This window comes from Thermobia domestica, chromosome 12 (assembly GCF_964235325.1).
Source record: "Thermobia domestica chromosome 12, izTheDome1.hap1.1, whole genome shotgun sequence".
NCBI lineage: Eukaryota > Metazoa > Arthropoda > Insecta > Zygentoma > Lepismatidae > Thermobia > Thermobia domestica.
This window is the reverse complement of record NC_137465.1, coordinates 209962389-209979018: the sequence shown is the minus strand read 5'-3', so window position 1 is coordinate 209979018 and position 16630 is coordinate 209962389. Positions and strand designations below refer to the sequence as shown.

General features: G+C 34.9%; 1 protein-coding gene across 3 annotated transcripts in view; it reads left to right on the top strand.

Annotated features, from left to right (window-relative positions):
* The first annotated feature begins 213 nt into the window (after positions 1–213).
* Nmnat (nicotinamide mononucleotide adenylyltransferase) overlaps positions 214–16630 on the top strand; it is a 76001-nt gene continuing 59584 nt past the window's right edge. Inside the window, exons 1-2 of one of the 3 annotated variants that reach the window (XM_081734689.1) lie at positions 214–430; positions 1746–1831. In XM_081734689.1, the coding sequence (XP_081590815.1) occupies positions 1759–1831 (73 nt within the window). In that variant the 5' untranslated portion in view covers positions 214–430; positions 1746–1758. The remainder of the gene's footprint in view (positions 431–1745; positions 1832–16630) is intronic. The other 2 variants (XR_014127850.1, XM_081734690.1) reach the window with 2 other exon arrangements.

Here is a 16630-nt window from a genome sequence, read left to right as displayed (position 1 = left end):
TTTGTGCGAGTGTAATGATAGCTGTGACCTCAATTATGGGATTTAGCATTTCTTGGGTTTTCCTATTTATTGTTTGAATACATTAATGCCTTTAGTTGAAGAACAGAAGAAGAAATACAATTTTCTAGTTAAGAAACACATTACCAAGTATGTTACTATATGTCTCTGGCAACATTGCGTAGTGTTGCAATATGACGAATCGATAGCCCCAAATCGATAAACAATTTCGTCTGCAGACGACACGCAGTTGAAATTTGTACTCGTGGGAGTGTATTAGCGTCTGTTGTTCAATTTTTATTTTGTTTGGACAGATGTGTGAATGTTCTTGGGGAATTTCGACGTGACTATTATTTAGAATGTGTTGAATACAGAATTACTAGAACAATGTAAATTTATATTTAAGCATTTATTTTCAAGTGATAATCATTAGGTAAGTTTATGTATACTTAACATTGAAATTTTAAAAGCCCGAGAAATGTAATTAATCATGATGTGTTGACACTTTGAAAGCGGAAATTTGTGCATTAGCGGAAACAACATATGCACGATATACCGGTATATACAGTTGTTAAGAACATATATATGTGGAATATAATTGAAACGACACTAGCAATTGTTCTCTGTAGTTACGTAATATGTTAGGATCAAGTAAATATCTCGTATCTTGAGCAGGACATATTTTACGTTCTTTTCTTTTCTGATGAAAGCAAAAATATTTGAAGCTCTAATGAAAGTCTTTACTGTAATATCAAGGTAGGGCAGTTGTATTGGGAAGATTTTATAATTTATTTCTTGTTTACTATTTGTGTATCTTGTGCTATTGCGCATAGCCTATGGTACTTTCTTGGTCTTTCAATGTTGTGAGGAATAGAACGGGTAAATCATGACTGTATTATTTAACTTAACTCTTAGAAAGCTTTTATTTCTGCCATTTTGTAAATGTAAAGTGTTTTATTATTTACATTCATAGATGACCTTTTGCGAAAGGGTCAAGGCAAGGGGATTCCCTATGATTGTGAAACTGGTTGACTGTTACAGTTAATATGGACTGTGTTAATCATCTGTATGCCACAATAATATATTGAAATATTCTGAGAAAATATGATTTGCCCTCCCCCTTTTTTTATCTACGTATGAAAATAAATTTTTGGATGGATATTGTTGCATCAAAAGTCTTCTATATTTAGTTTCTTCGAGTTCTTTCCTTAGGTCGGCTTATTGACGAATGTCTAGTACGGTCTTTAGTTTGAGATAATTTTTAACTTATCTCCTTTGTCCTAAGAATAACTACAGATGAACATATTCGTATATTTTAAATGTTTCCATCATGCTCAAGTTGAAGGCAGATTGACATTGGAGTATCAGTTACGTGTTTGTTACTTGTTTTAGTAGGTCCAGTATGCTAGAGGTTAGCGTAGTTAAATTTAGTTTCGGTAATGTGCGTCATCTGGATACAAACACCAATTCCTATTCATGTCGTAAATTTCAAATATATTATCATTGATGCGAAAGCCTGAATGGCGCACTAGATCCTGTATTTTACATAACATAAATAAATAAAACTCTCGAATAGCCCTCCTCGCTGGACTAGTGGGTAACATTAGCACAGTAGGTGCACGGAACCCGGGGAAATTTGAACACAGTGTAGGTCCACGTCTCGTATAACCTTGCTTTGCTAAAAAGGGACGATAAACAAACAAACAAAGCTTTCAAATATCCTAACATCGCATATTTTCTTTTTCCAGGTCGTCTTTTACTATGGCTCCTAAAGTGATCCTGTTAGCGTGTGGATCATTTAATCCACCTACCTTCATGCATCTACGGATGTTCGGTAAGTGTTGAGTAAAGTTGTGATTTATTTAGGAACTGAGGAAGAAAGTTTGAAGTAAAATTTGCAATGTGTATATCAACTATAGCAATAAAATTAGAAATTAAAGCAAGTCTTTACTTTGACTCGGACAGTGACTGCAACCGATTCATCTGAGCCGGTTCCCGAAGGGTTTAGGAATCAATTCCCAAGAACGATTCAGTTCATCAGAGCAGTCTAGGAATCAGTTCCTCGGAACAGACAACCTGTTACTCCCCAAGAAGTCACCCCTAGACTACTCCGGAGAATATAGACAACTTTGGGAACTGCTCCCCAAATTACTCTAGAAACCTGTTCAAATAAATCGATTCGTAAACAGGGTGGATTGATTTAAATCACTTGATTTTTTAAAATAAAAATCGTTGATTTAAATCAAATTCCGAAATAAATTAATTTAAAGTGAAAATAAGTAAAATCCCGTTTCTGTTCTGTTATTTCGATTATGGAAGTTAACAATCATAATACAATGAGACTCTCAAATGTACAGTGTAGTATGAAAACAAGTGTCATGCAGAGGATGATTAGGGAAAATCCCGTTTTGAACAGGTAAGAGAGCAATCCTGCTTTCTTCTTTTCGTAACATTGGGTTTGGGTTTTAAAATCGTTAACTATTTTAACGGGGAAATCGCCATCGACATTTAAGACGAAAATTCTTTTTTGAGCGTATCTGTTTGTTTGTTCCCAGATAATAGGACGTATTTAAAGGGGTCCTATCCCCTCCATTTTTTTTTTTTTTTTTTTTTTTTTTTTTTTTGTTAATTTTATAATTTTAGGAGAAATTTATGTATTTCATGCCGCAAGCTAGTTCTGAGTTTTTAAAAATAGGCCCCTGCCAAATATCAGAAACTTTTGTGAAAAAAAAGTGTCATTTTGATAAACGTTGCTATACTTTTTCCTTAAGGCTGTTGCTACCTCTTTGTCAAGTCGAGTTTTCCCCTATCTAATAACATTGGAACTTTTTTCGATTTTTTCTCAGTAAGCAATGAACAAATCCCTACAAAATTTGCATGAAGTCGGGTCAATAATAAAGGATTCCTTATATGAGCTTATAATTTTACTAAAAGCCTCCAAATAAGTTATTCATTCCCCCCTTTTTATCATGTGAAGATTTGCAACAACGCATTGACGACACTCGGTTGCGGACTTCTAGCAGGTTGCGGAGGGTTACTTTGAGGTTGAACATTGTCCACAGCTGCGAGGGGACCCTTTTCAAGAATGACATATTTATGGCATTTCAGTGAGGAGGCGTTGGAGTACGTTTTCTTTGCTGAAAGCAGAAAAAAAGAAATAAAATCAATGAGAACAAATCCATTCTATTTTTACATTAGCTTTTCCCCCGTTCATGGATAGACAGTTGTAAGCAATTAGAAGCGAACTGTCTCTATTGAATAAAGATACTTTTAGTGTATACGAAAGCGAATATCACTTTATTATTATTATTATAACTTTTTTGAATAAAGTGGTATACAAAACATATAAAAATAATACAAAGGCCATAATATGCGTGGCTTTGAAAAATGTGCAGAATTTGTGAAGTTCCCACATGAAAGTCGGAAAAATACATAAACCTTCCATTATTTCCGTTTCCTCCCTTTTCTCTGTAACATCAAAACAAGAAACCCTTTTGCCATTTTCAGCACCCTTATCCAATAATGTCTGCTTATGTCTCCGTTACACAATACCTACTAAAGTTTGGAGAATAGTGTAATTTTTAGATTCACCCTTTTCTCAGCGACAATTCAAAACAAAAACTAATCTCGCTTTTTCAGTGCTATTTTCGTGTTTAGCACTCTAAAATTGTCCAAAAATCTATATTGAACAACGTTATTTACTAAAGCGTTTCTAGGAGCAGATTTTTATGTATAACCACTATATCTGTATCCGGTAACTGTTCTTTGTCTTTTCTTTCCACCTGAAACAAATTTCAAATGCATTATCATCATATTTCATGCATAATATAAATTACTACATATGTATAAATAACTGCCTTTGCAGGTATAGTCACAACTTCGTATACTATTTTAAAAGAAAAAAAAAATGTTCCGCACTTTTATACTATTTAAACTCCAAGAAACTTAATGGAAACTACCACAGATTTCATATTACAGAAATAAAACTGTTAATTTGCCCACATCTCTAAGTACGTTGGGTAAGGTTACCATACATTAGCATTTTTACAGACATGTCCGCATTTTGAGAGTTAAAATTTCCATCCACATACATTTCCTAACCAAATTGTTTCGTTGTCTTGAACATGGCTAACTCTAGTCACACCGGGACTCTACTTCTTACTATTGTGTTTAGTATAAGCTTTCCGCATATTACCCAGGTAAGGAGGGGAGTACACGTAGAAGTATGCTCACATTTTGACATTTCAGAATATGGTAACCCTAAAATTGGCCATTTGCCCCACTTGACCTTAGTTTTGTAGAAGTTTCATTTTCTCATTGATCAAGACATGCATTACATGCTACCGTGTAAATTGATTATCTATCTATCTTGGAATTCGGCCGCATTGAAGCCGTCTCATTTTCGGGTGTTCCTTACCTTTGGGCTCCTATTTACGTTTATATTGGGCACACGGTATAATATTTTCTTCATCTCTTAAAAACCTTGTACGAGAAGAACATCTATTACTGTTGTTTTCAAAGGTCAATAAATCAAAGGTAGAAAGAGGGAAAAGCTGCTCATTAAAACTAATTCTCCCAAAAATACGAGAGACGCTAGTAGTGTTCCTTGGTTTCTATGTTAACTGGAAGTGATTTTTGAACATAACGTTACCAATATTATATCGACATTGCAAATAATTTTGTATTCCAGTTGAAATGGATTTATTGAGCTTTAGATAACCTATTATTTTCTTATTGGAGGACAATTCCGTCTGGAAAACTCAGGAAATTTATAACAAATAAGGGCCAGTTCATATTGCAAAACGAAATAAAAAAATTAACAGCATAGCTCCTTGTTGGTTATCTATCAGAAGTTTAAATGTTTCACAGTAGGGATCGCTGCTTTACGTACCTTGCTACTTAGATGGTGTTTCGAATTTTCCTTGAACCAGAGATCTTATTTGCATGTAGCGTTATACGCGGAAGAAATGAAACTCTGAAAAAAGGATGTACCATAGATGTGATTTCTGGGTAATAGCATGTTATATACTTGCCACGTTCAAATCATCCCCAACGGGCTTCCTTGTACTTAAGCAGAAAGTTTACCCTAACTGTATTCATAAATAACACTCGAAACAAGCTATAAACAGCACTAGCTAGGGATGCGCACAGGTCGTGACATGTCTCGAATTCGAGTCGAGATACACTTTGTAAAATTCGAGACGAGTCGAGACAAACTTATTTCTCGACTCGAATTTTCGATTCGAGACACTAGTCGAGTCGAGACTGCTCGTAAAAATCTCGACTCGACTCTAATGTCTCGAAAATCTTTCTATAATTTGTAATATTATTTTGAAGAAAGTATTCACTCAGGCAGTTTTGAAACCAATTTCTGGGAGCATCCATGTGTCTAGTGGAGCTCGAGCAAGGCATCACAGCGACCCAAGCGTCACACAGTTTGCAGACTACGTACACCCCTTCATGATGACCATGTTTCCCAACGGTAGTGGCATTTTTCGACAAGATAATGCACCATGCCACAAGGCCGGGAGTGGGATAGAGTTGTTCGAAGATCACAGGGGCGAGGTTCCAAGTGATGTGCTAGCCGCCCAACTCGCCGGATCTGAACCCAATCGAACACATCTGGGATGTGATTGAACGTGATGTCAGAGCGCATCGCTCCTTCCCCGGAATTTACGGGAATCAGGTGACCTCTGTGCATATGTGGTACCAACTCTCTCCAGCGATCTACCAAAGATCATTGCGTCCATATCAAGACGTGTCTCCGTTGTTATCCGTGCCAAAGGTGGACATACTGACAATTAAGTAGATAGTCATAATATTCTCGCTGATGTGTGTATATATTTTAACTTGTATATTTTTTGTCTCGACTCGAATTTCATTAATGTGGTAGCTTGATGAAACAGTATTCTATCACATATTTTTATACTTATGCGAAAATGTTTTAGTTGAATAAGTATGACATTGCCAAACGGGTGTACTTCAATAAAAAGTAAGGCCTGTATTTTAAAATGAAGCATCAAAAGATAATGTATAAAATTAAAATTATTCTGTTAATAATATATGTTGTACTATTTGTATAATACTGTATGCGTTGTAGCCATATATAAAATTTCACTTCCACCGTTTGGAAATAAATATTTCATGTGTAGAATGCGTAAGTTTCAAGGTTATTATTATCAGGTTACACTATATCCTGTAACCAAGAAATAAATCCCTATTCATATTTCGAAAAGTTATAATAATAGAAAATGATATTTGTATCTATATTAAAATTACCTATTTCATTATGTATAGATGTCTTTCTTGTGTAATAAAAGAATCCCTGATACTACAGTTCACTTTCTCCTACAAATGCGCTCTGTAAGAAGGGTAATGTGTGGTCAGTTCCTCAATTTCCCAATTGATTCGCGATACTGAATCAATACCGAAAAATTTATCATCACCAGGAATAGAATTCGACAGCATTCACGCTAAGAACAAATTTGTGTAACAAAGGAAGGTTTATTTCTAAATTTTCTTCGCGTGTGGTAAAAAAATGATTACTATTTAGCATAAAAATTCTATAATAGTATTCAAAGCTGTTAAAGCGATACATATTATAATTATAATTATTAGTCCAAAATGCTACCTTAACTGGTTTACCTGTTTCCGTGAGGTTACAAAAGTGAAAGAGCGCTAGTGTATTCAATGTGAAAGCCCAGCTGGTGTCGGCACGAAAACAATGATTTGATTTTAACGTCCCTTTCAGCAGCGAGGCTATATGAAACGAGACTACTGATTAACGTGGATTCCGAACCACATGAGCTCCCGCCGGGAATCGAATAAGGATCTCTCACGCTAAAGGCAGCAGGGAAACGAGCATTACCGGCAAGGGAGAACCGATGTGGTGACCTCACATTTTAACTAGGTTACTAGTGTCAAAGCCGCACCGAGATTCCCTGCTCCTTACAGGCTGTTGTTCCACGGATTCCCTATAATAATAATAATAATAATAATAATAATAATAATAATAATAATAATAATAATAATATTTCACACCGGAGATTGATCTGGTATCACAGCCGTCTGTTAATTTATATTTCTATAACCAGTCACTAAATCTAAGACTTTGAAATACACGAGATGCAAGAGGCACCTTGCTAGGTTTGAAAGTAACCACAAAAACTTCCAGTAAGTCTGGACGAATATACTAAAAGCAATAGGTTCAGCAAAGAAAATAAAGAGCTCCCACTCTTCCTGAGTGCCATAAATCTGTCCTCGAAAAAGGCGACAGGGCTAGAAACATTCATACCGCAGATGCGTTATGGACAGAGTTTTAAAACCTGTTTTGAATGGCTAGCCCGAATTTCTCGCACGCTGCTAACACAAACAGGAAGAAAGAGAGATCGCACTGTTGCAAATCTTCACATGAAAAAAGGGGGGAATGAATAACTTAATTGGAGGCTTTTAGTAAAATTATAAGCTCATACAAGGAATCCTTTATTATTGATCTGACTCCATACAAATTTTTGTAGGGATTTGTTCATTGCTTACTGAGAAAAATTCGAAAAAAGTTCCAATGTTATTAGATAGGGGAAAACTCGACTTGACAAAGAGGTAGCAACAGCCTTAATGCTTAGCCTTTTAAATGATATCACCTATTTTTAGGTGATAAGATAGGATCTTCATTATTCGATTAAAAAAGTACCAATAAGAATTTTTACTTCGTTTTCTTCAAGACTAGAGGCATTTTAGAACACGTTACATATGCTTCCACGCCTTTCTGCGTTGAGGCATAGTGTGTGATGACGTCATGAATTTAAAAAGATATTTTTTATTATGCTTATTATTATTATTATTATTTGGCAGGTTACATTTTGCATTCAGAAGACTGAAATTTTGCACACTCGTTCAGTGCATCCCTTAATAATTTTCAGATGTTTTCAGATCTCTGCGTGGAAACAGCGGGGTCCAGAGGGGCAGACATGTTTTTAAAAAGGATATTTTTAACAAAAATTGCTTTTTTCGTGATTTTCCCGCCTTAGATGGATGCATATGAATGGTACCGTTTGAAAGGCTGTTCTATTCTGAAGAAAATGATGCGAGTACGTACTATGCTCCTAGGATAAATAGGGATGTCTCAGGAAACTGTTACCTGAGATTCTGTTTTATACGGGAATCTGGGGTATTTGGGGAATATTATTTTTCGTAGGCTTAGAATACTTTTGCACCTACAAGCTTGAAATTTTGCACATTTACTCAGTGCACCCCTCAGTATTTTTCAGATTTGTTCCAGATCTCTGCCGTAAAACAGGGGAAGGGGTACACAGAGCTAAAAAAAAAAAAAAAAAGGAAATTCCTTTTTTCGTGATTTACCCGCCCCAGATACATGATGGAAACTTTTGAAGGGTACCGTTTGAAAATGTGTTTTATTCTGAAGAGAATAATATACAAATCATGGTCCTAGGATAAATAGGGATGTCTGAGGAAATTTTTATATTACATCCGGGTCATCTGGGGCATTGTGGGAATGTTCTTAGCTCACTGTTAAATAATTTCCTCACTCTTACTACTCAAGATAGAAGCTTGAAATTTTGTACACATTTAGTACACCCTTAATATTTCCCAGTTGGTTTTGAGATCTGTGCGTTAACACAGGGGAATCCAGAGGGGATCAAAAATTATAGTAAAAAAAGAAATTACTATTACTCTCAAAATTTCCCGCTTCAAGAACATGATAGGGAAATGTGAATGTTACCGCTTCAAAAGCTGTTCTATTCTAAAGAGAGAGATGCATGTACCATGATCCTAGGATAAATAGGGATGATGCTGTAGCTGCTTGGCTGAAAGTCTATAATTTGCCTTTTAAAAAGAGCCATAATTTAAAAGGGTTGAGAAATATTGCTTGGGATTGATATAGGTTAAGGATTGGGGATAATTCAAAATTCAATCTCAATATTTTCACTTAAATGGCATAATTAGCATTTAATACTAATTCCTAATACTTTTTCTTCAGTTCGCGACTTGTATTATACGAGGGGAAAGATTTGATTTAAATCAAAAAATCTATTTAAATAAAAAAATCAACAAAAATGATTTTTTTAAAAAAAAATCATGATTTTTTTCCACCTTGTTAGTAAACAACCGTAATTCACAAGTTCTCCAAAATGTGGATCAAAAACAGCCACAAATAAGACTAACATACATTAAATGAAGTGAAAACCAGTAATTAAACTAACCTAATTCAAACTATCCATAATCTTCGACCAAGATATTTAATTCTCAGCAAAAAATAAAAATAAAAAGTATTTTTTTTTAAAAAAAGTGGACAGCTTGTATTTGGAAGTACATGGAGGGCTACCGTCCCCAAACTCCCCTAAAATATAGCTGGCTAAAATAAACCCTATAAAAACACATTTCGTACCGGTATTTTTTTAAAAAAAAATGCACAAATGCAAAACAAATCAAGAATAAAAACAGTATCAATTAACAAATAAAGAACACCCACCGCAAATGGTAGAGATCCAGCATGCTCGTCGACCTCTACATGCAAATGAGTATCGCCTATTAAACCACCTGATTCTTTAACTAGGGTTTCTAAGCAGACCTCCCGACAAAACGTTAGTCAATTGGAGACAGTTTTAGCACTTAATGTTTTCGCCATACCAGAACAATAAGGAAAAAAAAAAAAATACTGATTCCATACACGAAAAAAATGAGACAACAAGAACATTTGCCCAATACTTAAGTTCGCATTACTGAAAAAATGTTCCTTTCCGTACAGACGTCGATTTATTAAAGCGAGCAGTTTGTTATTACAAACAAGAAAAACCAATAAACGTCCACTTTTACCATACGTCAAAAGTAGCTTCAGCCTTCGATCAGAACCATCTAACTCAATTAAACTACACAATGCTGCAAGGCGATAACAATATCCGATTCTAATACAAAATTATTCAAAAAAAGACAAGTTCAAATTCTTTGTATCAATTTCATTAAACGGTTTTTCAGTCGCATTTGCTAACTGTTCATTAGCCATGAAAGGAATCTTGAACTACGCACTTCCCCGTATTATACAACCACACAAACCTAACAGCTGACACACACCGACTACAAGTAGATAGAATAGAACAGGTGACATCACAGCAGCAATCTACCATATGACTATAGACAGACACCTAGTGGGAACTACCACCAATCTATCTTACAACCAAGGATGTCGCAGGTTCCAGGAAGTGACTGAACCTATAAGAACCGATTGAATTAGAGTTGCCATATGTCCGTATTTTGTACGGACTGTTTGTATTTTTGTGTCCGTGTTCGTATCGTACAAAGCACGAAATAGAAAAGGGTCTGTATTTTTGACTGCTTTTGGAGCTGCCCGAAAATTTCCGAGTCGGGAATCACTAAAATCTCGAGCGAAAAGAATTGGGTTTTATCATATAACTTATATTGTAGTCACTATTAATAAAGCAGGTATGTTTTTAATAAATGTCTCATTTTTCCATTTCAGGATTCTTTAGGTTAGATTTAATATTCGTAATTTAATGGCATAATTTATTACATTTGTGTTAATGAAAAAAATATAGAACATGTTAGTTTCCAATAGTGTTTTAAGTATTACAGTTAACAGCTGTGATAACCTAAAAAGGTGATTTTTAGGTAAGAAATTTCAATATATTTATTTTGTGTTTCTTTGATGAGTCGTCATTTTAAGGCTTGTCCGTATTTTGGATGAAAAAATTATGGCAACCCTAGATTGAAGTCACTGTCCGAGTCAAAGACTTGCCGAAATTAAATCCATTGGTCTTCAAATTTTGACTAAATATTTTGAAGCTTGGAAACTAGAGAAAAGTAAAGTAGATAAATAAATTTGTACAGACAAAAACCATAGGAGGCACTGGAGTGTTATGAGAGAGAAATACGAATTTAAGTTCCTTTCGTTCACGGTACTTAATAGTTACTGTAATACTTGATAGTTGATGCCACATTGTGCTATAGTACCTTCCCTGTTCCCTATTATTTAAACGCACTCAGTCTAGTGAGAAATACGGAAATTATTTAAAATAACCTGACATGTTACCTATCTAGTTCATGATTGGTTAGCGTGGATCATGTTAAAAACTTCGACTTACCGACTTACTTACTCAGAACTTAAGGTAGAAGTTGGGTATAGTTTATTTTATCTTTACCTTTTTGTGAGAGAATTTTGGTGTATTTTTGTAATTCGTGTTTATTAATATAATTACTATTTTGTAAGTAGAAAACTTAAGATTTTTTTTTTTTTTTTTTTTTTTTGTAATGATAGTTGTGATGGTCAGTTGAAGGGAAAATGTTCAAATGAGGCCAATTTTTCACAAAATAAATTTCTGAAACGGATTGTTGTCATTCATGAATATTAAAGTAAAAGTTGAATTTCAATAGGTTGTTAAATTTAAATATAATAAGTAGACTCATGGCTACAAAAAAGTAATATTTGAATTTATTTCTTTTAAAAACAAAGTCAATGGCGAGTAACGAAATTTGAACTGGGCATATTTTAGAAAAGTAATGATGATGAAACGGAAGTGATGATGATGATGATGATGATGTGGTGCTAGCATGGGCATGTTCAGACGGATTTAGCGGCATTATTGTATCGGAACTTCTGTTTCCTGCTTTAGCTACACAGTTATCTCTACAGCTATTTGCGTGAGGTCTTGTATTAATTTGAGAATCCATTGTACAATGAGTATCTTATTAGATATTTCGATATTCCCAGTAGGTCGGACGTGCGTAGCGTAGTCGCTAACGTTCTCGTTTTTGGAGAGAGCGGTCTGGGTTCTATCCCCGATGGGAGCGCTCGGTTGGAAAGGTGTAAATGGCATTTTCAGGCCAGCCATCTTGTGTTAGGTTTTTTCTCATTTAGACCAGGCAGTTACTGAAATGGTGCTCAGGTCACTTCTTTCCTTCCTTTCCCAATTCCCCGGATAGTGTGATCTCTGAGGGACGACATTCCTCATACATGACGGCCTAAAGTGGTCATAGAAGCTGAAACCCCAGAAATATAATCCCCCTCCCTCCCCCAGTAGGTATTAAGACCAGGGTTTGAAAAAGCCCAACCCACCTGGGCCCATATGAGTTTTTTCAGGTATTTTCGGGTTTAATCGTTTTTTTTTTTCGAAATATTTTAATGTCTTTGGGGTAAAAGTATCAAAATGTGATTTATATTTCAAGATTATCATTGTTACAACTAGCAACAATTTTCTACTCACTGCTGTTTTAAAAAAATGGCCGCCATTTTGAAATTTTACATTGGATCGCCGAGAAAATCTATAAAACAAACTTAGTATATCTCGTGCTTCCACCATAAAAATTTCAACTTAAAAGACTCTGAAAATGACGCTTTGTAGCCTAGATGCTCGCTATTTTGAAAAAAATGGCTGCCATTTGAAATTTTACATTGGTATGCCGCCAAAATCTATACAAGAAATTTAGAGTGTCTCGTGCTTGTACTCTGAAAATTTTAACTTAAAAGACCGAAAGTTGTACCCTATAGTGTGTGTGGTAGAGGGAGACAAACGAGTTGAATTGAGTTGATTTTGTGTTTAACGTCCCTTTCAGTAGCGAGGCTATATGAGATGGGACCTACTGATTAACTTGGAATTCAAACAAGCTCCCGCCGGGAATCGAACCGTCCAAGACTCGTACGCTAACCGCTTAGCCATGAAGGAGCTCGGCAGACAAACGAACAAATGTAGATCAAGTCATACAGAGGCCTGACAGACGTTCGGCAAATATGAAAATCAAAAGGGGTCAATTGATTTAAAACAAAGATACAATTCATGTTGTATGAAATAAATGTTTCAAAATGTCTTACATAAAATGAAAAAACTTCCAGTGTAAAGTAAATGGCTTTATTGTTGAAGTTCACTCCCGATACTTTGTGCGTTCAATTACGGAAATTTCCCGAGCACTTGTTGCAAGACGGTCCTTTCCTGAAAATCAATTTAAAACAATTAACAAAGATATAATTCATATTTTATAAAGTAATTGTTTCAAAATGTCTTAAATGAAATTAAATATCTTCCATTGTTAAATAAATGGTTTTATAGTTGAAATATTCATTCCTGATGCTTCTGCGTTCAATAACGGGAATTTCCCGAGCACTTCTTTCACGGCGAATTTTTTCCGAAAATACAGGTTTCTTTACTGTACATTGAAACTTCCATTAGTAATGACATTTGAATTCAGCACTTGAAATAGTAAGCGTTACATAGTCTTCGGAACTCCGAACATTAAGCTTCTTAAATTTGACAAGAATTTTTACGCTTATTGCTGGCGTTGATTCTACAGAATGCTTGTTTGAAGAGTAGCAACTAATGACTGAACTAAACTGTTGTTGTTGGAAAACCAAATTTTACTGAAGAATACTTGTGTTTTACATCAAAGGTAAGAAATAATACTAATAGTTTTACTAATGTATTTACATATTTACTATTAGTACCGGCATTTATGGCCTTAAACCCGTCAAATGTATGAGGGATAACGTCCTTCGGTGTCGCCGTGTCGACGAGCACACTATTCTCGGAAAGTATTTTCTAAAGTACAAAATTGCATATTTTACTTCAAATAGGCTATAAGCATAATCCATATACTAATTTGTTCTATAACTATCTCAAGCTAAGGTATGTTTTTTAATAATTCATTCAGTGCATTCAGAACTTTGTAAAGGTCTTAATGTTGAATGCTGTTATATACCTTAACGTGAAAGCATCTAATTCGCCCAAGTGAAGTCTAAAATATGATAAAAATCACTTTCAATGTGATCACCTTAGTTGTACCGATATTAAACTAACAAAAAGCTCAAAAACCCAGGTGGGTTTTAAAGTGTTTTTTTTTTCAGGTGGGTCCAACCCGAAAAAACCCGGTGTTTTTTTTTTTCGGGCTGGGCCCATTTGGGCAAACCCTGATTAACACTAGTCACACTTCCCTTGACAGCAGTACTGAAATTGCATTGTGTTGCTATAGTAGAGTTATATGGAAGGACTTTTGGTTTCCACGATCGCAGGAATTGACGCTTGGTTATATTTTATGAAGGTTTCCGAAAGATTGAGTTTAGCACACCTAAACTAGGACAATCTTCGCGTTGAAATCGATCGTTGTTAAAGAAATTTTGGGTCATTCTCAGGGGCGCGTTGTCCGAAAACTTCCGAAAATGTGTCTGTAGGCTAATGGTGGCTATTTCTTACATACGCCATGATCTGTAATTTCTCACACAGTTATGTAAATCCAGTTCAGATTTCATTGTAATATCGTCATTATTGTCAAGTTTTTAACAAAATGTCTAGCAACACACCCTATACAGTGTAGTGGACATTTATTATGCAGGAATGGCATGATATGTTTCTCAGACATTGTATTGGGAAAATATATATGGTTATCTAGTCTCGACACTTTGAGCTCAATTTTTGGATTTATACGTCAATTTAAATATGTAGGTCAGGTCATAAAGTGATGGGAGAAAGTAATTAAAAAAAGGAGTAAAGCCTTCGACCAGTGAATGAGGGACTATCTAAGTGAATATCACTGTTTCTAGTCATCTACGCAGATCGTTCAATATATAAATTTCCGTAAGCTGAAAAAAAAAAAAGAAATATTTATAAACTATATACACATGTGTAGATGTGTCCTTCCTCACCTCTCCACGTAATTTCCATGAGATTGGAGATGCAAGGGCTTGGAAAAAACAGGCTTTTTTGAAAAAAACTCGGTTTTTTCTGCTTCGCTTTTTTGCTTGGGAAATTTTGGGCTTTTTTCAATATTCTGCTTTAAATTGATAAAGCAGATTTTGTTTCGCTTCTCTATAACACAAAAAGTCATTTAATTAGTGGTTGATGCCGATAATAATATAAAACCTCGAAAATAAACCATGAATTTCGAAAAGATATTTCAAACAATTTTACTTCAACATATTTACATTATGAATTCCAAAGGATTAACCAATGTATATAATAAGATTTTTTTAACCTCCTATATACAAAAGTAAGCAGGGTTGGCAAGAACCATAGTTGTTTTTGAAAATGCCAAAAACCTGTTTTCTGGGGGGAGCTTAAACTAGTTTTTTTGGTTTAAACCAGGTATTTTGGGTTTAGATATTTTCCTTTATGTACTTATATTACACATTGACAAAAATAAGTTTGTTTCGCCTTGATGTTATTATGCAACAACGGGATTATGCTGGAAGAGGTCACATAAGCTTAAAGAAGTCCGGTCAGTAAATTTCTTAAATTGGGAAACTCCCGCCCTAGACATCGGAAAAATCCCGTCCTTACTCTAAATGCAAAACAATAACGGAAAAATCCTGTTATTGCTTTGCATGTAAAATTTAAAGGTCAACGTATCATAAATCAGTACGCTAAAACTGAGGTATTAACTTACAAATTTAGTACGTACATATCATTGAAAGTCCAATCCAAGCTAATGTTGGGAGCTACGTAGGCAATCGATAAATTTTGCCGATTTCTATCAATATATTTAAGCAACCTGGGCTTCTTTATAAAACAACAGACATTCAGGCATGCAGAAATATATAATTTGGTTTCGTTTCGTATGTTCAGGCTTAACATCCTTATGTAATACCAAGGTTATCAAGGAAAAGGCTTTCGCTTAAAGTTACATCCGAACCGCTACTTTGTTTACGCATGAAAGAAGGGTTGTGGTTTGACCGAGAATTGAACATGGGACACCTTGATTAAAAGGTGAAAAGGAAATAAAACTAATGCAGATGGTTTGATGTGTGGAAACGTCACCATGAAGTTCACACGATTCGCATTTTTCGTTCTTTTTATTTTTTGGTTTAAACCAGTTGTTTATTTTAAAAAGCCAACCCTAAAAGTAAACAGTTCTTTTAAAAAAAATACACAAATAACTAGCAAAATTCTGTGTACTATTTTTACTTCAAAATATTCCATACCCTCTTTTTGGAACAAAATAAAATTAAAATAAAACGTAAGAGAAATACTTAGATTTATATGATACACTTAAAAGACTGATCTAGAGATTTTGGTTCTGTATATTCTTGAATTGAAATTCTAGTTTTATATAACCACCTCACGGTTTACTCAGTCCTCAAGTTTTCTGATTTTTTAACAAGAGGGATTCAACATATGAAGGGTGTGAGGCAAGAACATGGTAACCCACAATTTTACTATTTTAAGAAATTAGAGATTTTCTGCCGCACAATCCATTTTGAAAGTCGGAAAGCTGTTTTTTCACATAAGACTATACATGAAGCATTAAACGAAGCGGTATGCGTTGCTGTCTATCTGGTGCTGCATAACTCAGCAATTGAAAATTTGTTGGTTACCATATTCTTGGCTCACACCCTTCATATCATTACGGAACTCTCCTCACCCCACCATCCCCCCCCCAAAAAAAAATTCGGAATATATTTAAGTTAAGATAAATACAATTGCACAACAAACATGACTGAGTGGGGCTTTTGCGGTTCTATCGGGAAGTCCGGGATTCAACCCAGCATTCGACGATTCTGACAAAGATATTCTTCATTCCATCTGTGAAGTAGAAATAGTGCGTGTACTGTGAGTTGGCCGACTTCCTTTCTAACTGCTTTTAAATCGTTATTATTACTAATTACCAGCAGTGACGG